The sequence below is a fragment of the Pelobates fuscus genome, chromosome 9 (genome assembly GCF_036172605.1).
Source record: "Pelobates fuscus isolate aPelFus1 chromosome 9, aPelFus1.pri, whole genome shotgun sequence".
NCBI classification, from domain to species: domain Eukaryota; kingdom Metazoa; phylum Chordata; class Amphibia; order Anura; family Pelobatidae; genus Pelobates; species Pelobates fuscus.
Window position 1 is genome coordinate 86,004,573 of NC_086325.1, and position 26,335 is coordinate 86,030,907.

Below are 26,335 nucleotides of genomic sequence, written 5' to 3' on the forward strand. Positions count from 1 at the left end.
CATCAAATGTGCTTTAACACCATAAATTGAAAAGTAATCCTTACATTTTAGTGGAACCTAAATACAATAGTTAAAGCAAAGGAAGATTAAGGGAGTACAGGAAATCATGGGTCAAGCACCGTCCACAGTTTTTGAAACTAACAAAATGACAAGTTAATTCTGCTTGCTTCCATTGGCACTTCAAATAGTGGCATTATTATGAAGAGCTTAGATGCTTCTTGTAAAAACAGGCCTTGCATCTATTGTAGTATAGCTTCAGCTAAAAGTGAATCATTAGGTTCTATTACAACTAGAATAATTTAACAAATTATTTGCTATTTATTCAGTATTTTATAGTAGTTGAAGTGAGCAAATACCAAGGCACTTAATAAGATGAGCATAAGTGTCTGGCTTTAATTTGTGTTAAACAAGAGCTCAAAAAACATAGGAAGATAGAAGGGAAGTTTCAAAAGGTTTAGATAGACAGAATACCTATGGATCTAGATAAAAAAAGGTCTGTGGAATATTTGAGACAATAAGCCCTTGACCCTTTCTTAATAGGAGATGACCCGATCGGAATTCCACCACATATGTTTATATGTGCCCCTTGTGAAGAACTCCCTCATGCTAACTCTCAGACTTTGCCCCAAATGAACTGCGTTCTCTTGGCTCTATACCTTTCCTCTAACGAATTCACCCGAAGTGCTCTCCCCTTGGTAACCGTTCTGCAACAGACTACAACTGAACGACCCCAGCAGCACTTAGCCATCAGCGTCCTGGAACGGAAATTGGCCACTCCACCCTTTCCGGGTCCTCTTTGCCCCTTGTATTTTCATTTTTCCAGACCAGCCAGGAGAGTGCTAATTGGAGGGAATGTACCCTAGATTATGATGAACAATTGCTCCTGGAGAGCCAGGGGGAACCTGCATTTGTTTGTCTGCAGAAGCACCTGACAATTGACCGGCAGCAAAGACAATTCGCTTGGAACTATTTTGGGCTTCGCCAACGTGTGCAGTAAACACTTTACCACGGTGGCGGTTTGGCTACACTGCATGGATTCAATCGCTATTGGGACAACTTGGGCACTCAGATCAGGGAAATCAGGGGATATAAAATATGTGGGGGTTCCTGCCTGTTTTCGTTTTGTCTTGGGGTGTTTTATAGGTTGTACCTCGTGTGTCCGGGAGGTAATTAGTTTGAGCAAAAGCAAACTCACTTATCTCCCAGACACAGAGACGCCTGGGCGGGTTTGCTGTCTTATGAATAGGGACCCTATTTTTTTGTACACACTACTCTTAGGTTTGCCACCTGACAGTTTTTTTACTGGCACAGCCGGTATTTGAGGCTGCCTGGCCGTGCCGGTATTGCAGTAATACCGGCAATACAAATGCAGGTAATTTTCTCAGAATAAATGGAGATTACTCTGCAGTACCAGCACCGGCCAGTAGGGGTCACTGTGTGTGGAGAGAGGCAGGGATAGGAAGTTACAGCATATCCCTGCCTCTCTCCACTACTCACTGATCCGTGGTCCAGACAGCAGCTATACAGCTCAGGTAAGTGAGGGATGGGGGGAAAGGCAGCAGGGACACATGGGGACACTGAAACACTCGGGGACACATGGGGACACTGAGACACTAGGGGACACAGACACTAGGGGACACATGGGGACACAGACACTAGGGGACACTGAGACACTAGGACACAGACACTGGGAGACCTGGGAACACTGAGACACTTGGGGACACTGGAAAACATGGGGACACTGAGACACTAGGGGACACTGAGACACTAGGGGACACTGAGACACTAGCGGACACATGGGGACACAGACACTGGGAGACCTGGGGATACTGAGACACTTGAGGACACTGGAAAACATGGGGACACTGAGACACTAGGGGACACTGGGACACGTGGGGATGCTGAGACACATGGGGATGCTGAGACACATGGGGACGCTGTGAGACATAGAGACATTGGGAGACACTGAGACATTGGGACACGGAGACATTATGTTCCCATGTCCCCCAGCCAGTGTCCCTAGTGTCTCAGTGTCCCCAAGTCTCCCAGTGTCTGTGTCCCATGTCTCTCAGTGTGCCTAGTGTCCCTATATGTCCCAGTGTCCCCATGTCTATGTCCACAACTGTCCCCATGTCTCCCCAAGTGTCTGTCTCCCAGCCAGTGTCCCCTAGTCTCCCAGTGTCCCCTAGTCTCCCAGTGTCTGTGTCCCTAGTGTCTTAGTGTCCCCAATTGTTTCAGTGTCCCCATGTCTCCCAGTGTCTGTGTTCCTAGTGTCTCAGTGTGCCTGGTATCCCCATGTCTCCCAGTATCCCTATATGTCCCAGTGTCCCCATGTCTATGTCCACAACTGTCCCCATGTCTCCCAGTGTCCCCATAAAGTGACATGGGGACACTTTATCAGGAAGTATTACTTTACTGAGAGGGTAGTGGATGCATGGAATAGCCTTCCAGCTGAAGTGGTAGAGGTTAACACAGTAAAGGAGTTTAAGCATGCGTGGGATATGCATAAGGCTATCCTAACTATAAGATAAGGCCAGGGACTAATGAAAGTATTTAGAAAATTAAATGGGCCGAATGGTTCTTATCTGCCGTCACATTCTATGTTTCTATGTCTGTCTCCCAGCCAGTGTCCCCTAGTCTCCCAGTGTCTGTGTTCCCATGTCTTAGTGTCCCCCAAATGTTTCAGTGTCCCCATGTCTCCCAGTGTCTGTGTCCCTAGTGTCTCAGTGTCCCCATTTCTCCCAGTTTCCCTAAATATCTGTGTCCCCATGTCTCCCAGTGTCCCCGGGTCTCTCTGTGTCCCCGGGTCTCTCAGTGTCCCCAAGTCTCTCAGTGTCCCCAGTATCCTAGTGACATGGGGACACACTGATACATTGGTACACTGGGAGAAATAGGGACACAGACACTGGGAGACTAGGGGACTGGGCGACATGGGGACACTGACACTGTGATACATAGGGACACTGAGACACTGGGTGACTTGCGAGACTGAGACACTGGGAGACAGGGAGACACTGGGAGCAATCCATCTATACAGCAGAATCAAACTGTGAGTAGTTTGTTGGTGGTTTTACAGAATTTTCTCTGATGTCACTCCTTGTGATTTACATCATGTGATGTCAAGCATAACTAATTAATTATACAAATGATTAAGGCTGGTATTTTTTTCCAAGAAAGGTGGCAACCTTAACTACTCTTCACATACTCTTGCTTCAGGAGCACAATCATGTATTTCTGACCCTATTATGTTAAAACCACCACCCTGGCCCATTCTTGCCTCCCTAAATATAGTAAAATATTACTTGTATTCAAGTCTGCAGCTGCTGGCTCAGAAGTGGTGGTCTGAGCAAATTACAATACTTCCCCATAGGATTGGCTGAGACTGTCAACTAGGCAGATCAGGGGCAGAGCCAGCACAAGTCCAACATAGCCCTGGCCAATCAACATCTCCTCATAAAGATAAATTGAATCAATGCATCTCTATGAGGAAAGTTCGGTGTCTGCATGCAGAGGGTGGAGACACTGAATTGCAGTGCTGCACACTAGGCAGTACTGCCCCAGGAAGCACCTCTAGCAGCCATCTGGCCAAGGAGCGGCCAGTGGAGTTATTTTCTCTGAAAAGACAGTGTTTACTGCAATAAGCCTGTATGGAATGATTCTACTTACCAGAACAAATACAATAAGCTGTAGTTGTTCTGGTGACTATAGTGTCCCTTTAAGTTTGGAAGCTTAAGAGGGATGTATGGGAACAAAACTTGTGTGGACTGGCTGACATTAAAATTAGTTTAGGTAATGCAGAGGTTGGTCTCTCTAACACTGTGGCATGTCCCCTTTCTTCTACACTCACTACATACACCTTTTCTCTGTCTCAGACTATATACCAGGAACTTCAGCCTACTAGTAAGAAGGTAAGGAGAAAAGTGGACCAGCGAGTGCTAGGGGACAGTCCTTAGAAAGCATGGAGTGAGCGCATCATTAGACGCATTTATGTCAAGCTCAAGGTGCTGCCTGCATAGTATGCCCTTAGTTGGACAGCCTGCAGGATTGGCAGGCAGCCTGACATGCTTTCATGCCAGGCTGACCTTCCAATTCTTTAGACAAACATGCCCCCTTTTTGGGCATGTTCACCCCTTTTGGCAGGTCTTGTCACGTGATTCGCGCCAGTGGCACACCCTTTTACCCCGCCCATTGACTTCCTGCTTCACTGGACACTGCTGTTAAGGGTTATGGATTTACTTGAAAGATGAAAGCATAAATTAGAGAGAAATTAGCATAGAGTATGTGTTTTCTTATAGCTGCATCCTATGAGCTTCCCTCCAGCACCATCTCCATCAGATACATGACGCTTTGGAGGTATGACTGTTTTAGTGTTTTTGGTCGATAAGATTCCGTAATTAGGCCCATCATAATTGTCAGCACCAGGCCCACTGTGCTCTTAATCCAGCCCTGCTCCCTGTCACAGGTGCCTCATTCCAGGACCTATTTAGCCTTGCACTGCAAAGAGTTTTAGGAGTTCTCATTATTCTACTGTAATTAACAAATAGATCTTAAAGTGTACAGGCCTAATTTTTTTTCATTCTTTCCATATTTTAGTCCGTGCTCCTTTTTTTGGGGGGGGGGGGGAGGGAGAGATGCTATTGTCAGTCTCCCAACTTGTACTTCCCTTCCTCCATCTCAGCGCCCATGATATCGACTTTTTCTATATAATGCTACCTTTCCCTCCCTCTTATTTCACCTACCTCTCCATACAGGGACGTATCTTCCGCGAGGCAAACAAGGCATCTGCCTTGGGCAGCACTTTACAGGGGGCGGCAAAAAAAGACAACCCCAAACGCCCAAGTAGATCCCTTGTTTGCCTCGTGTCCTGGGGGCTTAATGAAGCCGGGAGCCAGAATATGACGTCACTCTGACTCCCGGCATCACTAAGCGGCGCGCAAGGGAGCTGAGCAGGAAGATTAAAGCTCCCTCGCCGCCTACTCAGCCTGTCAGCCCCATGCCCGCCCAGCAGCATCACTGGACAGGTAAGTAATCCACTCCAGTGTGTGCATCTGTCAGTGAGTGCGTCTGTCAGTGAGTGTGTGTGTGTCGGTCAGTTAGTGTGTATGTGTCAGTCAATGAGTGCATGCGTGCCTCTGTCAGTGCGTGCGTCTGTCAGTGAGAGTGTGCTCTGTCAGTGAGTGTAAGTCTGTCAGTGTGTGTCCGAGTAATAGTGTGTGTCTGTCTATCAGTGTGTCAAATCAGTGAGTGTGTTTGTCAGTGTATATGAGAGTGTGTGTCTGTCAATGAGTGTGCGTCTGTCAGTGAGTGATCGTCTGTCAGTCAAAGTGCAGCCTTGACAGGAAGGGGTGGGGGAAATTTAAATTGGGGGGGGGGTGCCCGAGCACCGTCCTGCCTAGGGCAGCACAAATCCTAAATACACCACTGTCTCCGTATTAACTCATGTTCTCTGTTTTAGACCCCTGCCCCTTCCTCTCATTGAGATGACAACCATTTAGATGTTATCTCAATTATTCTCCTTTAGTCTCACACTTTTACATGAATACCACATCCTAAATGAACTTCTTCTTTGCTTCTCCCCATGACTGCTTGTTCATTATCAGTAAATATTCTCTAACACCTTCATAGTGGTCCATTTTATTCCAAGCACCTTTTAACAAAGAGCATAACAAATAATAATGATAACAAATATGGAAACTTACTGCGAAGGTTTTCAACTTTGCGGACTTTCTCCAATGCTTGTCGAATGCTCATGCTGTCCTCTCCCATTGAAACAACAATTCCCACTGGCAAACCATTATTACGCAGGGCATTTGCTACCTTTCTTCCAGTGTCTCTCCAGATATCTTCACTTGATGAAATGACTCCAACATGTGCCCACTGGAAATACTTCATAACATTAAACAGTACCCTGGTGGGTGACGGAAGCGTCCTGGCAAATGTGGGATAACTTTTTACATTGTCCAACTCATAGTTGATACAAGCCCAAGAAAACACAGCCTTGTTCCAGTTCTTTCCCAGTAAGGTAGCAGCGTCACAGTACCCTGGGTTGGAAGGGCCAATAAACCCTGATGCCACCCCAGAGTATGTAAGGAATGTTGAAAGGGCTTTTGAAGTTTGGCAATCTTCTTCAAGTATCACGTAATTAAATGAAAGTCCTAGGTCTAAAGAAGCATTACTGTGAATGCGATCAATAGCTAACTTGGCAGCAACATTAGGAAGAGCTTTAGAAAACAATGGGTCACAGGACCAAGGTCCAACAACTCCCACTCTGTATGGAATAGTGTGCACAAGGTTTGGAAAGAAAAAGATAGCCAGAAGTGACCAGTAGAGGAATATCTTGGAAGGAAAAGGTGAAAATGAGAAATACTCAGGCTCAGTCCATTTTGGGTAACTGTTACATTTTAATTCAAAGCTATGAAAAGGCCAAGGCTCCTGTAGCATTGCAGTCTTGCAGATAACCGTGTCACGCGGTGAAGAGATGCCTAGAGCTTGGTTGTCGGGTTTTTCTTAGCACAGCATGTCCAGTGTTTTCCTGAAACAAAAATAGGGTAATGCTACATTGGAAATGTGAACAAGTAACGCAAGAATAAAATTATGTAAAAAATGTTTGTATAAAGAACATGCCTGAAAATGCAGCTTGTAAATATCTTGTTGAAATTAAGGTATTTTATTTATCTATTTACACCATAAGACTTTTTTTTTCTAAACCATCTTTTTGGATATAAAGCACTTAATTGTGCAAAAGCGGGCAGCATTTTGCTAGTGAGGAACCAACAACATATTAATATTTTATATTAAAGTGGAGGAGATCAGGCAGAATGGACTAAAGTCAATAAGCCAAACCGAGTGAGTGGTGCCAGAGAAGACAGGAAATGAGAATACCAAAAAATACAAAAAAACAACAACATGCTGTGCCAAGAAACCAAAACAGGACAATGACCTGAGTATCTGAAGGGTTCATATTGTCACATGTACCTGTTTGCCCAGAATGTACGTGGATGACATTTTTGCACTTTCTAGAGGGAATAAAAAGGTGTGGTGTAACAGAATCTTGCATCAGAGTTGTCACCAGTAAGACGCAACACTTCATGCACAGTATATGGTGGCATAGACGGTACATAACTAGAGGTAATGTGACAACTGGCTGTGAGCTGTGGTTTGTAACAGGACCCCACATACATGGTGATTTTTAATATCTAATCTACTAATATTAAACACAATGTCAATTATCAAGAGAACATGGATGGAAAAAGATGCAGATGTAATATGGATGGATGGGACAACATGAATGGAAAAATATGCAGATGTAATATGGAGAAAATGAGAGCTGTATATACTGGTACTGATGTTAAAGATGGTAAGCACTCAACTTAGAAAAATCTAGCGCCCTCCCGTTGGACATGTCTGCGGAGGACACGGCGGCATTGGGGGCAACCTACAACATCCCCATAGCAAAAGAGCACCTAAAGTACCTAGGGATCCTACTACCTAACGATCCGGCCAAATTGTACCAACTGAATTATGCCCCGCTTATGAGAACCCTAATACAAGATATGGATAAATGGCTAGATAAACCCATTTTTTGGATAGGGCATATTCATACAGTAAAAATTAATGTACTGCCCCATATCCTATTCCTTTTCCAAGCACTACCCGTTAAGCTCCTAAAATCAGACTTAGCCCCGCTACAAAAAGCGATTGGGGACTTCATATGGCAAAATCGTCGCCACATAATATCCCGAAACATCCTATACAGACATAAACAGATGGTGGCCTGGGACTTCCACAACTATATTTTTATTACCTAGCAGTGTAACTCTCCCAGGTGGTCATGTGGCACGCGCCACTGGACATAAGCAGATGGGTGGACCTAGAGTCCCTCTTAACGGGATCGGATCTACCCCAATATCACATGTGGGTGCCCAAAGAAGACAAGCCAATTCTGAGAACCACATGCCCGGCTATTTTAAACTCCCTGAGACTATGGGACGCATCAGCTTTAAAATACAAATTGGCCTTCCCCACTAACTCCCCTACTGAGAAATAGGGCCTTTCCCCCGGGCATGGTAGTTAGAGACTTCGCAAACCTAGAAAAAGAGGGGCTACAAAGAATATGCCACATGTTCAAGAACAATAGTATAGTTACATTCGACCACTTACAAAAGACAGCACACCTCACACCCACAGACTTCTTTTGGTATTTGCAACAAAAGGACTATGCACAACACCCACTCATACAAAAACGGGGAAGGGACCATTAACCTTCTTTGAGAGAATGTGCCTGAATGAATCCACACAATCAGGACTTATAACTAAGATGTACGCACATATCTGCTGAGAAACAGAAGAGTGGGGCACATTAACATATGCGGACACCTGGGAGAGGGATCTGGGAAGTCCTGGAGGAAGTGGAGTGGAGGGAAATATGGGAGGCTAACAACACAGTGTCCATATGTGTATCCCTTCAAGAACAATCGTACAAAACAATGTTCAGGTGGTACACCACACCGGTCAAGCTCTTTCATATGCGAAAAGCACCATCTGATGACTGCTGGAGGGGATGTGGCCTCAGGGGCACATACCTCCATATGTGGTGGGAATGCCCACGGGTACAAACCTTCTGGACAAATTTTTTTAATCTACTCAAACAGATCTTCCCTAGGGCATCCGACCAAAACCCCTGGACATGTCTATTAAATAGATCTCAAGACGACTGGACAAAAAGGGAACAGAAATTGCTCCACAAAATAACGTTAGCAGCAAGGAGACCTGTAGCACGTTCATGGCTAAAAGTAGATATGCCACCCTTAAAGAGAGTAATTTCTGATATAAAAGAAATGTACCTAATGGATAGCTTGACAGCCCGGGTAAGAGGAATCATGTCTAGATTCGAAAAAATATGGGAACCCTGGACAAACAGCGACCTTTCCGACAATTTACTTTGATCTGCCCCCCCTCCCCTATAGGAACAGGACACAAACAGACGAAGACCCCACATGGTCTGGGAGCGCGAGGCAGGACTTCAGGGGGGCCCCGGCGCCATGCCGAACTGACGTAATCCCTTCTCCCTCCTCCCCCCCTTTCTTCTATCTCCCCCCCCCTCCCCTTACTATCTCTTACTCTTTCTAAACTATTTCTTCCTCCTCCTTATTACACCGGGAGGGGACCTGGGCACCAAAATCCCACATAATGATAAACACAGAGATCCCTGGCTGAACCAGGGCCAAACTACACAGGACAGGTTACACAATCCCCACCCAAAAACCATCACATTCTTACGATAATGTCAGCGCCCTATCTTAGAAGGTTTAGTTTATCGCATACTGCTGGTCCGACACTCAGGTTATAAAAACATAAAAAAGTGAAATGTCCTTTTTGTATCTCATAAAAGACAAGCTCAACTGAAAGAAAGAGAAAGAAAATGGAAAATGAACAATGTTGGAAATCTATCACAAGAAATCTTTGTACATCAAATATATATGTTGTATTTATGACAAGACTTTCACACAAAAATAAAGATTTAAAAAAGAAAAAGATGGTAAGCACTTATGGAGAGATGCGGGAACTCAAACGCAGAGAAAACAAGAACTAAGTAAGCTATGGAGTAAACATACAGTTTAGGATTCAGGAAGCCATACTTTGCCCTCTTCCAGTAAGTTTGATGTAACTTTTCCCATGATATGATACGGCTAAGCACCAGACACGCAAATAACACATTACTTCGCACTGCATTGCACTTCAGTTTAAAATATAATAGCAATGTAATTCAATAACATGATTATAGCAATCACAGTTTTGTTCATCGCATTTTTTTTGTATAAAATTGACAAAGTTTTTGTTATCTGTCATACTTATACAGGATTAAACATTACTCAGAAAATTACATTTCTGCACTTTAAACCCAATGTGTCTCCCGCCGCAGCTCTGACTCACACACTTGTTCTCATGTCTCATCTATTTCTATAACTCTCACTCACCGATTTTATGTACTGGAGTTACGTTTTATTCATTACATACAGAATTATTCCATTAAAATGCTAATTTTCAAAGTATTTGGGATTTCAAGAATCCGGGTCACTGGATCACCACACAGCAATATTAGGTTTATAATACGTTATACACAACAACATTCAATCACGAGCACAAACACATTTGTTGTTTTAATATTTTTTTGTATTAGAGTCATTTTTAAAACATGAAGCTGAAAAATCAGGAATTATATTTACTAAATTTCAATGTTATCAAATGCTAAATTGCACTGTTTTGCTGGCAGATCTGGATATTTTTAAGATGCAGCTGGTTTCAGAATGGAAGAGATTGATAATGTCTATGAATCAATGAATCAATCAATCCATTTTAATGTTTTTCTTTACCTTTAACCCCTTCACCGCCAGATATGCTTCGTGTACAGACTGCTATTTACACATTTTATTTTTCCATTTTCTCATTAATTTGTTCATTACAGACGTATTAGTGGACCTTTTAATACTTCACACACAATCTGAAATATTATCATAGAAGCAAAAATAAAATGCTTGACCTATATTGTAGGATGAGCAAAAAACAAAATAGATACAAAAACATGTGTAACACAATGTAAATGTAAGTGGGGATTTATTGACTAAATTTTGCTTTGCATTGTTTTCCAATGCAAAATATATGTTTAAAAAAATGTATAAATCATTTTGGTAATGACGGTGTTAATTATATGGCATATAACTCATATTTACTGGGTTAAATCAAATGAACTCAAAATTTACTCAAATTTACCAGGTTAAATTAAATTGTGAAATTTGACCAAATAATGTATTTTTAATGTTTTATATATGTTTATATATGTTTTATATATGTTTAAAAAAAATACTAGTACAAATGGTCAGATTAATCAAACTAAAAGTTCATATATGTTTTAAAGTGTAATTTGGTGTAATGCAGGAGGTACCTGTCTACACCCATCTGACATCAAAATTAGATTCTCCAATCAGGAGAAATTACTCCGTACACCCAGTTTACAAAACTATAAACTGGGCTGTATGTAAACTGATAGGTGCTGTAATATGGATGCTATTTGGTTTATGTAATGGTTCTTTTCATCATATCCTCCCTGGGGCTAACCTATTTGTCAATAAACGTCTGCTGGACAGATATTTATGGGACAAGCCCCTTAAAGTCCAGAATGAGACCCTCCACGTTGGAGCATCTCTTCCTGGCGAATGAGAGGTCTGCATGTAGCTGCGTACAGCCTATGTTCAGCTATGGGAAACCTAAAAGTAAATACCTGTTTTATGTATTGTATTATTTTTCTTTAAATAATGTTTATTGAAGAGAGAGTAAGATACACTACCTTCAAAGTATATTCTGCAAATACATCAAAATGCAGCAGAATATAAATGTAAAGCAAAATATATCATGTCTTAAATAAAATATCTGTACAGTAAACTAAACAATAGCCAAACACAGAGGTGGGATTTGAAGAAGGCGGTTGCATCACGTAAATCTAAGACTATTACCAAAGTGGAGGCCATTGCTTGTGAGCAATGGGCTAAGATTCCTCAGGAATGTGTCCAGAAGCTGGTATCTGGCTATGCATTTCATTTGCAGTAGCTCATGACAGCACAAGGGTGCTCTTCTAAGTACTAAAGATGCTTACCATTAAGGGGTTGAATAATTTTGAATAATTTTGAGACTGGAGAAGTCATAAATTGGATTTTCAGTTGACTTTGGGGAAAACACTTGATGCATTCGTTGTGTTGCATTGATGCATTCACTTGCTTTAGTTTGATTTGTTTATTGCAACTAGCTGAAAGTCGGTACATTTTGACGATGAATCTGATTTTCAATAATTGAATAATCTTCATTACAACTGTAAACCACATGGCATAATAACGAGCTCTCAGATTATTTTTCAACTGACACACCTTAATGTGTGACGCATAAAAAGAAAGATAGAAAACCACAAAGAATAAGTTAGAGAAAATATGGAAAGAAGTGAAGAAAATAGTCTAAAAGAAGGGGAGGGAGGGAGTGCAGAGCACTGAAAGAAAACCAATGAGGAACAAACAAAAAATGGGAGAGCTTAATGACAATATAACAACTGGGCTCAGATGGGTGCGCAGCCATTAATACATTTTGGCCATTTTACCTATATTTTATTCCTTTAATTTTCCTTAAATAAATTCCTGGAAGCAAAAGTCAAGGAAGTGCAGAGATGTGGAGAGATGTGGACAGCCAAAACAGCACCAATAATCATTCCTTTATGCTGTTGGTCCAAAATAAGTAAACAAAAACAAAAGACCTGTTGTAACTATTCCCAACTATGCTACAAAGTTGGAAGCAAATCCCTCTTGACTCCATAATAACAATCGTATTTCTCTTTGGATCAACAATCTGTTCACATAAATACTACAATATATACTTGAATACTCTGCTTTTGCAAAAAAAAGCATTCAAGTCTTTTTAAAAAAAAATATATCTTCAGATGCTGATGTCAACCTCTTTATATAAAAAATTCAAAATTTTTATTGTTCTTACTGTAAAGAACCCTTTCTTTAGCTGTAAGCGAAAACACCTTTCTAACCAGTGTCGTGACCTATTTTGTCTCTTGTATATTACTTCTAATGAACAGGTTAGCATAAAGCGGTTTATACGGACTATGTATATATTTGTATAGGGCTAGCATATCCTCTCTGAGGTGCCTTTTTTTCTAATGCAGTTTTTTTTCTAGCCCTTCTTTATAACTAACGTTTTCCTTTTTATTTTATACTGCTGGAAGGATGGCGCAACCGTCTGCTTCCCCATAGTGGGGATCAAGAACTTAGTAGGTGTTAGGTAAAAAAAAATGTATACATCGCTTTGGTAGATTTGGTGTGGTGCATTGGGAGCAGTTCAAAGGGGAGGTCAAAGTCAATTTCCTGATAACTTGTGTTTTCCATTCCCCTTATTAATTTTGTACCTCACCTCTGCACTTTTTCTATTTCTGCAATATCCATCTTTAAAACTGGTGTAGAATAGTATGTACAAAACTAATGAGAAAATGATCTGATGAATAAGAAATAATTTAAAGATCAGAGTATATGTACCCAAGCTAACAATAGCTAAATAAAAAATATTATTTCTAAAATAGTTATCATCTAACAACACAAAATAATTAGCAAACAGTAACATAAAAGTTCATGTTACTAGCGATTGCAAACCACAGCCCTTGTATGGCAGTGTTTCTGCATCATGCTTTGAGTTTCCTATTTGTCAGTTTTTAATAGACATGTGCAATTCGTTTCGGTCCGAATATGTATTCGGACGAATTTCAGACAATTCAGACATTCGGGTACTTCCGAATGTCCGAATTGCCAAAGTGCCGAATTGCCGAGGTCCCGAAGTTCCGAAATTACCGAATTTCTGAAGTGTCGAAGTGCCGAAGTGCTGAAGTGCTGAAGTGCCGAAGTGCTCAAGTGCCGAAGTTCCGAAGTGTCAAAGTGCCGAAGTTCCGAAGCACAGTATCGCCTAAGTACAATATACTTACCCAGTGAAAGAAGAAGAATGTTACATTGTAAATAATTTTAAATAAAAAGTATACAAACATAGACAGGATTCAGCTGTAAGAATTTGCAACACTTACAACAATCAAGTAACATACATTCATATAAAATGTAAGTTACTTGGCCAGTCAATGTAATGACAGGAATGAATAAGTAGATAACTCCCTAATTCCCACGGTATTAGGGAGCTATCTACTAAAAGGCTGAAAGACCTAAATTGGTCTTTCAGCCAAATTTACTAAAACAAAATAAAGATTACTTAGTATTAGTAAATTATGCCCTTACTCACTATACCGCGAGTAGGGGCATGTCTATTAAACAGTGAGCAACCTGTGGCTGCTCACTGTAAAAAAAAAAAAAAATAAGTTCCCCCCTCCCGAGCCCCTGGCCCCCACCCCTGAGTGGTGGGTGGGGGCCCTAATCTAAAATAATGGGGGGGGACCTATTGTCCTCCCCCCGGGCCCCCACCCCTGTGCGGTGGGTGGGGACCCTAAATCAGAATAAGGGGGGGGGACCTAATGTCCTCACCCCTGGCCCCCACCACTGAGCGGTGGGTGGGGGCCCTAAATTATAATAAGGGGGGACCTAATGTCCTCCCCCCTGGCCCCCACCCCTGAGCGGTGGGTGGGGGCCCTAAATTATAATAATGGGGTACCTAATGTCCTCCCCCTGGCCTCCACCCTGGGTGGGTGGGGGCCCTACAGTAAAATAAGGGGGGGACCTAATGTCCTCCCCCCTGGCCCCCACCCCTGAGCAGTGGGTGGGGGCCCTAAATACTAATAAGGGGGGACCTAATGTCCTCCCCCCCAGCCCCCACCCCTGAGCGGTGGGTGGGGGCCCTACAGTAAAATAAGGGGGGGGACCTAAGGTCCTCCCCCCTGGCCCCCACCCCTGAGCGGCGGGTGGGGGCCCTAAATACTAATAAGGGGGGGACCTAATGTCCTCCCCCCTGGCCCCCACCCCTGAGTGGCGGGTGGGGGCCCTAAATTGAAATAAGAGGGGGGACCTAGTGTCCTCCCCCTGGCCCCCACCCCTCAGCGGCGGGTGGGGCCCTAAATACTAATAAGGGGGGGGACCTAAGGTCTTCCCCCCTGGCCCCCACCCCTGAGCGGCGGGTGGGGGCCCTAAAAAAATCCCCCCCAGGTGACAAGGGGTCCCCAAACCCCTAGTCACCCCCTCCCCCCAAAAAAAATTATCCCCCTACCTACCCCCCTCACCCTAAAAACTAATGAGGGGGGACCTTTAACTAAGTACCTATAAAAAAAAATAAAACTTAACATTCGATGTTTTCTTTCTTCTAAAATCTTCTTTTTTCAGCCCCAAAAAAGGCCAAATAAAAAACCATAATAACCGACGCAATTATAAAAAAAAAAAAGAACGAGCGCAAAAAAAAATAATCCTTCTTCACCCGGCGAGGGCTCCGCGCAGACTGAGCTCTGCAGGGTGGGGGAAGGCTTATAAAGCATTGCCCCGCCCTGCAATTTGGCTCAGAGCACTCTGATTGGTGGGTTTAAGCCATCCAATCAGAGTGCTCTGACAGGTAAATGAAGAGACTGACAGGTAAATCTCTACATTTACCTGCCACAGCACTCTGATTGGTTGGTTTGAAATCCACCAATCAGAGCGCTCTGTGTCATTTTACACAGCGTGGGAAAGTTCTTTGGAATTTCCCCACGCTGTGTAATTTGACTCATAACTCTCTGATTGGTTACTTAATCCACCAATCAGAGAGTTATGAGTCAAATTACACAGCGTGGGAAAATTCCAAAGAACTTTCCCACGCTGTGTAAAATGACACAGAGCACTCTGATTGGTGGATTTCAAACCAACCAATCAGAGTGCTGTGACAGGTAAATGTAGAGACTTACCTGTCAGTCTCTTCATTTACCTGTCAGAGCACTCAGATTGGATGGCTTAAACCCACCAATCAGAGTGCGCTGAGCCTAATTGCAGGGCGGGGCAAGGCTTTATAAGCCTTCCCCCGCCCTGCAGAGCTCAGTCTGCGCGGAGCCCTCCATGGGTGAAGATGGATTTTTTTTTGGAGCTCCTTTTTTTTTTATATATATATAATTGCGTCGCTTATTATGGTTTTTTATTTGGCCTTTTTGGGGGCTGAAAAAAGAAGATTTTAGAAGAAAGAAAACATGGTAAGTTTTTTTTTTGTTTTTTTTTTAAAGGTACTTAGTTAAAGGCCCCCCCTCATTAGTTTTTAAGGTGAGGGGGTTAGGTAGGTGGATAATTTTTATTGGGGGGAGGGGTGACAAGGGATTTGGGGACCCCTAGTCATCTGGGGGGGACATTTATTTTAGGGCCCCCACCCGCCGCTCAGGGGTGGGGGCCAGGACATTAGGTCCCCCCCTTATTAGTATTTAGGGCCCCCACCTGCTGCTGAGGGGTGGGGGCCAGGGGGGAGGACATTAGGTCCCCCCCCTTTATTAATATTTAGGGTCCCCACCCACCGCTCAGGGGTGGGGGACAGCGGGGAGGACATTAGGTCCCCCCTTATTAGTATTTAGGGCCCCCACCCGCCGCTGAGGGTTTGGGGGCCAGGGGGGAGGACACTAGGTCCCCCCCTTATTACAATATAGGGCCCCCACCCGCCGCTCAGGGGTGGGGGCCAAGGGGGAGGACATTAGGTCCCCCCCTTTATTAATATTTAGGGTCCCCACCCACCGCTCAGGGGTGGGGGACAGGGGGGAGGACCTTAGGTCCCCCCCTTATTTTACTGTAGGGCCCCCACCCACCGCTCAGGGGTGGGGGCCAGGGGGAGGACATTAGGTCCCCCCTTATTAGTATTTAGGGCCCCCACCCACCACTCAGGGGTGGGGGCCAGGAGGGAGGACATTAGGTCCCCCCCTTATTTTACTGTAGGGCCCCCACCCACCGCTCAGGGGTGGGGGCCAGGGGGGAGGACATTAGATCCCCCCTTATTATAATTTAGGGCCCCCACCCACCGCTCAGGGGTGGGGGCCAAGGGGAGGACATTAGGTTCCCCCCTTATTCTGATTTAGGGCCCCCACCCACCGCTCAGGGGTGGGGACCGGGGGGAGGACAATAGGTCCCCCCATCATTTTACGTTAGGGCCCCTACCCTCCGCTCAGGGGTGGGGGCTGGGGGGTGCTTTTTTCTTTTTTTAAACAGTGAGCAGTCACAGGCTGCTCACTGTTTACTAGACATGCCCCTACTCGCGGTATAGCGAGTAGGGGCAAAATTTACTAATACTTAGTAATTTTTACTTAGTATTAGTAAATTTGTCTGAAAGACCAATTTAGGTCTTTCAGCCTTTTGGTAGATAACTCCCTAATACCGTAGGAATTAGGGAGTTATCTACCAAGCGGGTGCACGAGAAGTCCCGAGGTGCCGAAGTCCCGAAATTCCGAAATGCCGAAGTTCCGAAATTCCGAAGTGTCGAAGTTCTGAAGTGCCGAAGTTGCCGAATTTCCGAAGTGTTGAAGTGCCGAAGTTCCGAAGTCGCCGAATTTCCAAAGTGTCGAAGTGCCGAAGTGCCGAAGTGCCGAAGTTCCGAAGTGCTGAAGAGCCGAAGTTCCGAAGTTGCCGAAGTTCCGAAGTCTTGAAGTGCCGAATTGCCGAAGTCCCAAATTGCGAAAATCCCGAATTTCGGAATGCCGAACCGAACCGAAACTTTTCCCCATGCACATGCCTAGTTTTTAATTATTGGGGGCTTTTTTTTGCCATACTATTCAGGGTTATGATCAACACAATACAATTAATGAAAAGTTTAAAATTGTTAATGACAAAATATGATAGCAAAAAACTTTGATCATTAAAATTACTTGGTAATCTCCAGTCTCAGATTGCTTTTAAATTGTTTGTAATTTTCCTACTGCAAATCAGAGCTGTATACTGTACTTCTAGTAAATTACACACACACACACACACACACACACACACATATATATATAGTCATTTTATCACTGATAAACAGGAAAATCATAATGCACCAATGATGTCATGTTAGTCAGGGTTCGTAATAGAAGTAAACTGAATGAATGCCAAGGTTACATACTGGGTCTAATAATACAATTCTATTAGACACTGATACAAAAGATAAAATCAAGCAATATAATGTTCAGAGACAAGGACAATGTTGTTATTTAATGTTTTTGTACAAGCAGGCGTACACGATGTTGCACACAGAACATATTGCTCATCATCTATTTTGGTGCTATGGATGTTATATACATGATTATTTTGCACCTTCCGGTCCGAATATGGCCAAGCTTATCTAAACCCCGATTACATAAATTACAAAATAAGAAGGAACTTCCTTGTATTGTGTTTCATTTGGAAATGTGAAGTGATGGATTTTAATACAATCTCTATCTCTACTATATATGTATATGCCAATTAAAGGGTTACTCCAACCTCCATGGCCACTTCTGCTTTTAGAAGTGGTCATGGTGCGAGCAATCTGCATGTGCAGCATTTCAGCTCAAAACTCTGCCTATACACAGACATCTTTAAATGTATGCCAGTGTCCAGCAAACATGAGCTAGTCAGTCTAGAAGTCTGTTCCGAACTGACTTACATTAAAAAAAATACATCCATCATCTAAATGCACTGTACGCTGGTGACAATTGTAATCCTTTTCTTCTCTTGCAGGCAGAGCTGTGAACTATTTGTTAAATAGTCTGTAGAACTGTTTGTTAAATTCTCCTGTAGAACTGTTTGGTAAATTTTCCCCTCCCTCCTTTCCATCACTTTCTACCCTTCGTGCAGTCCTCGGGACCTTCCAGCACTTGGACTGGGTGGTGGGTGGCCTGAAACAGCAAGATGAGCTGTCATTCAGCTAATTTCCTCCCTCGTAATTGCACACAATGCACACATGCACAGAGTTGGAGACAGTGCTTCTCTGTCAGAAGAAGCTGATTGGAAGGTCATAGTTTATGCACCCAAGTTCCATCAAGGCTTCTCTATGGAAATTGAAAGGAAACCAGTGATGCAGTGAGACGACAGAGAAGGTGGGGAAAAGATTGGGGAAAACTTTGCCCGGCATTGGATTCAAGGTAAGTGTTAACCTTATTTTAAAGGTTTTCAACCAAATGGGGGGAGTATAAGTGGCAAGTGCCTAATAGGGCATTATAAACAAAAAAAAATGTCTGCAGTTGCGTGAAGTCGATTTTGATACTTTGTTTTTGTTGCAGAGTAAAGCAAGAATCCAGTTTCACATAAGTATGTCCTGGCGAATGGCAACAGAACTTTGATTGCCTGCTTGGACAACTCTGGGTATTTGTTGTGTAAATCACCCCAAAAAGCAATAAGAGAAACTTCTTGACATTTTTGGGTTAGTTGACAGATGCAAAATGACAGAAAAACTGGTTGGAGTAACTTTTTAAAGAAGAGTTATATAAGTTTATTTTTAAAGGACAACTATAGTCACCCAGACCACTTCAACTCATTGAAGGGATCTGGGTGCCAGGTCCCCCAGGTTTTAACCCTGCAGCTGTAAACATAGCAGTTTCAGAGAAACTGCTATGTTTACATTGCATGGTTAATCCAGACGCTAGTGGCTGTCTTCTTGACAGCCGCTAGAGGCGCTTCTGCAACGCTGAATGCAAAAATCGCATTGAGAAATGCTTTCCTATAGGCGATTTGAATGCGCACACGGCTCTGGCTGCGCATGCGTACTCGGCTCCACTCGGGAGCTGACGTCTGAGGAGGAGGAGAGGTCACCAGCGCCGAGTGAGCCTGACGCTGGATTAAGGTAAGTGGCTGAAGGGGTTTTAACCCCTTCAGCCCAGCAGGAGGGGTACCCTGAGGGTGGGGGGACCTAAGGACTATGTAATGCCAGGAAGACGAGTTTGATTTCCTGGCACTATAATGGTCCGTTAAGGATGATCCCAAAGTCTTCTTATGTTTTCAGTATGCCTTTATCCCAGTCATTAGGAACCACAGGTGAAAATATTACTGGCTGGTGGCTGGACTAAAGGCGCATGTGTATTTTTAAAAAAGAAAAAGTGTATGGACCCTTCAGAAGAGGTTAAAGTGCTCTGTGCATGTTGCTAATTAAAAAGTGCTCCCCCAGCACTCGAAACATATACAATACCAAAAATAAAATAATAAAAATAATTTAACAACTATAACACCCCACAGTGCAAAACACATATTTGTATGTATACAACGATGCCCCGCATGTATAGGTTTTATGGGGTTTTGGAGAGTTATAGGGTAAAATAAATAGCTTCCCCTTTTCAGTTTTTACACTTTTAAATTTGCCAGACTGGTTTCCTGAATTGAATTGTTGAATATGAGATGGTATGACAGTACAGGAATGAAAATTATCCAGATCATTGCATACCATTTGCAAAAAAAGACAACCCAGGGTATTTAAATTGGTGTATGTCCACCTGATATTCGTCTGGGAACACCCATCCCTATACATGTGGACACCTAAACCACACAGGCCCTTACCCCCTACGACCGCACCTGCGATCACACACGCACTCGACCTCTGGGACAAGCTGAGACAAATTTGAACTATCCTCCTACCTCTCCTCCATGACCCCAATCTGGAGGAACAAACTATCCCCACCAGGACTCACCCCAAAACACATAGCCCACTTCGAATGACGAGACATATCACGACTAGGACACCTATACCAAAATGATACCATCATACAATTTTCAGAAATCAAAGACTTATCCTCCCTCACAACCTTTGATCACTTTCGATACATACAATTACGCAGCTTCTCAGCAACCCCGATCATACGACAAGCCGGTACGGCCCCACTCACTCGCTTCGAATATGACTGTACAATGCATCCTAAAAGGCAAGGGCAAATCTCTGACATGTACATGACAATAGCCAACCACCACACACAACTGGCCCTCCCATACATAGCAGTATGGGAAACAGATCTAGGCCCCCCTGAGGAAGCCACCGACTGGTCAGACATCTGGGAAGCGATTGCATCCATATCAATATGTGTCACGCACAAAGAACAGGCATACAAGATGCTATTCCGCTGGTACCTCACACCACAACGCCTAGTCACTATGCACCAAATACTGACCAACACTTGCTGGAAACTATGCGGGGAAAAGGGCACGTTCCTACATTGCTGGTGGACGTGTCCAAAACTCCAACCTCTCTGGCACCGCGTCACACAGCTGATCGCCAAAATACTGTACAAACCCTGCCCCACAGACCCCTGGGCACTCCTACTCTCCAAGCCAATAGACACATTCACCAGAGCCGAAAACAAACTAATAGCCCGTATAGCCCTGGCAACAAGAAGGGCCATAGCAGAACTATGGTCCACAACCCGTATCCCGACACAAGAAATGATCTTGAGAAAGATAACTGACAGCTCACACGTGGATAAACTCACAGCAGAAATACACGATTCACCCAAACAGTACCACAAAATATGGGACCCATGGCTGGAGGGAGACACAACCACACCATGGTAAAACTTATACACCAACATACCAACACCCCATGAGAAAACCTGGAACACCAACACACACCCACCCACATATGCAGCCACAGAACACAATCATCCTTGCACCACACAGCCTACCCCACAACCCACACGGGAGGGGCGCTGCGCCCCCGGGCAATCGGTGGACCGTCACCCAAGCCCAAACACCCGAACCCACTAAACCCATACCCCAACCCACCCCCACGTACAACAACAAAGCAGGATACAGAAGTGCCCCAGACAGACATGGGAAGACTGACAGCCTCCACGACGACAAAACGCTGATACCCTACACTACCCAAACACAAGGCTGCGACACCAGTAAGAGCAAAAAAGACATGAAACACTACGACTAATGACACGCCTTGCAACGACCCCAACCAAATCACCATTGTAAACATCTACCTATGCAAACAAATAATAATGCAGGCTACCAATCCCCACAAGGGTACCTACAACATCAAACAATCACCACAGCCATCTATATACAGGCAACACCGTGATTGAATACCGCAATTCATGAAAATATAGCAAAATAAAGGTACGATACAACCAACCACGCAAAATGACCTCATCTGTAGAAATGTCACCAATGATGACATCACTACCACCAAGAAACAATGTATGCTCCTATGTAACTGTAACATTATGCCTGATAAAATACCCTGCGATGGTACCAACACCAACTTTATAAATTGCATAAGACTACCCTTACCCCCCTCCACCCTCTTTTCTGTAACCCTTCCCTTCTCACCCATATTAATGCAAAATTACACAAATAAAGATTTTTTTTTTTTTTAAATGGCGTATGTCCCGTCTTTTTTAGTAGCTACTTAGTAACAAATCCCATCCAAAATTCGGTGTTCATATATGTTCTTTGCATTTGTTACACAAAAACTGCACTTTTACTGATGATACCATCATCATTATATGCTTTACTGTAATAAAACAAGCTGCGGCTTAATAAAGGTTATACCTAATAATTATTCTAATATTCTAGAGATATCTTTTGGTGGAATGGATGTCCAACTTTTCCATCTCTAGTGGAACAACCATTTCACTTTAGTCTTTTTCTTTTACTGTAATAAAACACATATTTCTGTTCAGCGATGTCTAACGAGTGCAACAGTACCCCCATGTACAGATTTTATGGGGTTTTGGAAAGTTACAGGGTCGAATATAGGGCATGCTCATTTCAGTTTTTACACTTTGAAATTTGTCATATTGGTTTGCTTGGCCTATGTTGCCTTTGAAACTGTATGGCAGTGCAGGAATGAGAATTACCCCCATTCCTGATTTTTTGCAAAAAAAGGCAACCCGGGGTATTCAAAATGGGGTATGTCCAGTATTTTAGCAGCCACAAATCCTTGCCAAAGTTAGTGTTCCGATTTTTTTTTCTAATTTTCCACACAAAAACTACACTTTCATTGATGATATCATCGTCATTATATGGTTTACTGTTTTTAAACACTCATATTTGTGTTCAACAATGTCTCACATGTACAACAGTACACCCATGTACAGTTTTTTGGGGGTTTGAAAAGTCACAGGGTCAAATATAGGGCTTGTCAGATTGGCTTGCTTAGCTTATGTTGCTTATGTTATGATTGAGTATCCGTCTGATTTGCTTGGGGAATATACTTAAGCAATTTGGTCCTGGTGTGGTCCATTTCCGTGCTACATACAACACAAACGGAGGGAGACTGCATGTCCCAGCATGCCACGGGAAGATGCGATGACGTCACTTCCGGGCGACGTACGCGACCCGGAAGTAGGAAGCGAAACCACACCAGGACCAAATTACATCAATCAGGGACACCTATATAAAGCGGATTTTATCCAAACTTGGACTTTATACTTCTGAAGAAGCCCTAGACTGGGCGAAACGCGTTAAGTAGGAGATTTTATATCTACTTGTTCTATTATAGACATATTTTTATTTAAATAAAGTTATAGTTTTTACTACTTTATTTGCTGTTCCTGATTTTTCTGAATCCTGACATATATCCGTTGGTGGGGATTATACCACCGTATGCTGTACATACTAGAGCAAGATATTTGCTCTGAAATCTGTAAGTAGGATACTTTTCCTTTATTTACAAATATTGTTTGAAATACATACTATACTATTGGATCCTATCTCTATTTTTTCCAGATATTACTGTGGAGGATTGGATACCGCACTGCACCATCATTTGATATCCTGAGACGGGGATTGTACCGTCTAGGCGTTATACGGCAGAGCTCTGAGTAGCTCTGCAAAGTGTGAGTGAGCCCTTTATAAGTTTTAATAACTCTTACTTTGCCTGATATACTGCACTTTTATTGTTCTGTATTTTTTCTATTGAAGGTTCCATACATTCCTTATTATAGGACAATTTGTATGTATACATCTTAATTATTACTTGTACTGTTTGGGCGCGGTTTACCACCCTTTTCTTGTTTGTTTCACTATTGTGAGTAGGCATTGGGAATTCCTGCTCGGTTCACTGCTGCCCACCTCTAGTTTTTTTAGTGAGCGCCTATTCCCCCTTTTTTCTGTTTACTTTAACTTTTCCCATATAGGCTGCCCTAATATAACTATGACACTATTCGAATACAGAGATCAATATACTATTGACATTAATGATGTATTCAAAGACATAGATTTGAATATCGATATAGATTGTGATGAACCCTTAGTTAGTTTTGATAACCCACGTGAACTTTTGAAAGAACTTGAAATCACACTAATTAAAGAAATGAAATTACGATGGGAAATAGCAACATTAAAAAAATATATTGAAGACAAAATAACACCTAGGGGACTAAGACTATTTAAGATGCCAACTTCTGATACTGACAATAGACCCTTTATGGAAGAATGGTACGGCTATTTAGAATTTTGTACGTTTGGCCTTATGAAGTCTCTCATAAAAGTAAAAAACGAAAAGCTGCAAAATCTAGATAAAAAAAATCAATGATTTAAAAGAACAACTAATTCCTTTTGGAGACACAGAGGAATACTATGACTCCACACTTAAAATAAAGAAAAACATTCAAAAAACAGAAATGGAAACCAAAAAAATAAAAATTAGTAAATTCAGTAGGGACAAATACGACTACGCCCATGATCAGGTGCGTAGTTACAACAAAAAGAAACAAAATTCACAAAAGGGATGGAACTATGATGGCCATAGAACTCCCAATAAATTTAATCAAAATAGATATGGGACTCAGAATAGAAACTTTAATTTTAAGTCAAAGCGTCTTTATAGTCACGATTACACTCATAGAGCTAATTTTCAACAAAAAAGATATAGAATGCGCACACCAGAAAGGAATTTTCCTCCAAATAAATATTCACCCTATAGAAACCATTCACCAAAAGTAATGAGAAGGCAATATTCACCAAAAAGAGCACACATTTCACCAAATAAACAAAGAATAGAGATGAATAAAAATATACACATTAATAGACAGAAACAGTCCACTAATCACGACTTTAAAAAAATAGACATACACATGAGAAACAACTCCCACAAAGAAACACAACTAAGAGATCACACAAACGTACCAACACGCAAAACAAATATGGATACTATTCACCATAAAGAAAATCTAGATAGAAGAGAAAGGATTCACACACAGATTGAAATCACAGAATCCCCAATAGTTGTAAGACCAAAGACATACAGATTAACCCAAGAACACAGGTCCCCTAAGGAAATTCGAAACAAAGACAGTAAACACGCATGGGAAAGAGAGGAAAGGAGGACCCATAAGAGACACGAGAATACTAGAAATAGTCCCCCCGATGATGTACTTCAACATAATAGATACCACGCCCTCTCTTTCTCTGAACAATTTGATGAGACATCTTTTTTAGAGATTCCATTAAACCGAGAAAGACAGACCGATCACATCAGTCCAATCAGAGGCCGCAAAAGAAGTTTAGAGGAAGACGGTCAGGTAGACGAAAACAAAAAAGGAAGAACAGAGAGATTCTAAAAATAGCTGTTAAAAAAGAATTAAAGAAAGATTTAAATGAGGATGAAAATAAAGGGATTTTTAATCTATCAGGCAAACCTTTAACGAATATACAGTTGAAAGTATTAAATAAAGGTCTTAAATATGCCCCTACAAAAACCTTTAATCCTTTTTTAGCATACATAGACATAAATAAGTTTGTAAGAAATGCTACTATAAAAAGGTTCTATGTAAGTAAAAACAACACGACAAACAATCAAGCTATAGACATGATTAATACGAGAGAAGATAAATATGTTAAAAGCTCTCTAAAAAATAAAAGTAAATTTTACCCGTCAAATTTTAAGTCAAGTGCAATAGATATATTTGAAAAAAAGGTATCTAAAGGTATAAGGAATCTGAGTGAAAAACATATAGGAGACAAAAATAACCTATCAAAGAAGGAAAGAGAAAGCCTTAAAGAGTTACAAAATGATGATGCCATTGTCATAAAACCAGCGGATAAGGGGGGGGCTTAGTAATTTTATCTACAGAAATGTATGAAGAGGAGGCTTTTAAACAATTAAATGACATAAAAACATATGTCAAACTCACAAGAGATCCTACCTCAGATATCAAAAATATGTTAGAAACATTTCTAAATAAAGGCAAGAAGGAGGATATACTAAGTATGGATGAGTACAATTATCTAAATAAGAAATTTCCAAAAATACCGGTCATATATTTTTTACCGAAGATCCACAAAGATTTAAAAAAAAAAACAGGAAGACCTATCGTCTCTGGTATAGACTCTATCTTATCAAATATGTCAGAGTATATAGACATTATGTTACAGCCCTATGTAAAATTGTCCCGATCCTATCTTAAGGATACTATGGATTTACTAAATAAATTAGAAACAATAAAGTGGGAGGAGGACTATACACTCATAACTTGTGATGTGCAGTCCCTATACACTATAATTGAACATAAAAGAGGCTGCAAAGCTGTAAAATCTATTTTAGAGAGACATAACAAGATGAAAGAAGAACAGATAAATTTTATAATTGAATGTATCTTTTTAATTCTAAACAACAACTATTTTTGGTTCAAAGACTCGTTTTACTTACAAAAAAATGGCACAGCAATGGGGACCAGGTTCGCGCCCAGCTATGCCAATCTCTTCATGACGGAGTGGGAAGAGAGAATGGTATGGAGCGGGCATGGCTGGGTGGAGAACCTGGTCGCCTATTTTCGTTATATTGATGATCTCTTATTTATTTGGAAAGGTCCTATTTCTACAGCCCAATTATTTTTAGACTTTTTAAACACAAATAGTGATGGTATAGTTTTAAAAGCGGATTTTAGTAAGACATATGTAACTTTTCTGGATTTGGATATTTT

General features: G+C 42.1%; 1 protein-coding gene across 3 annotated transcripts in view; it reads right to left on the reverse strand.

The window, feature by feature from the left end:
• GUCY2F (guanylate cyclase 2F, retinal) overlaps nucleotides 1–26,335 on the reverse strand; it is a 113,397-nt gene that overhangs the window by 57,784 nt on the left and 29,278 nt on the right. For all 3 annotated transcript variants that reach the window (XM_063432135.1, XM_063432136.1, XM_063432137.1), the window contains exon 2: nucleotides 5,700–6,532. In XM_063432135.1, the coding sequence (XP_063288205.1) occupies nucleotides 5,700–6,441 (742 nt within the window). In that variant the 5' untranslated portion in view covers nucleotides 6,442–6,532. The remainder of the gene's footprint in view (nucleotides 1–5,699; nucleotides 6,533–26,335) is intronic.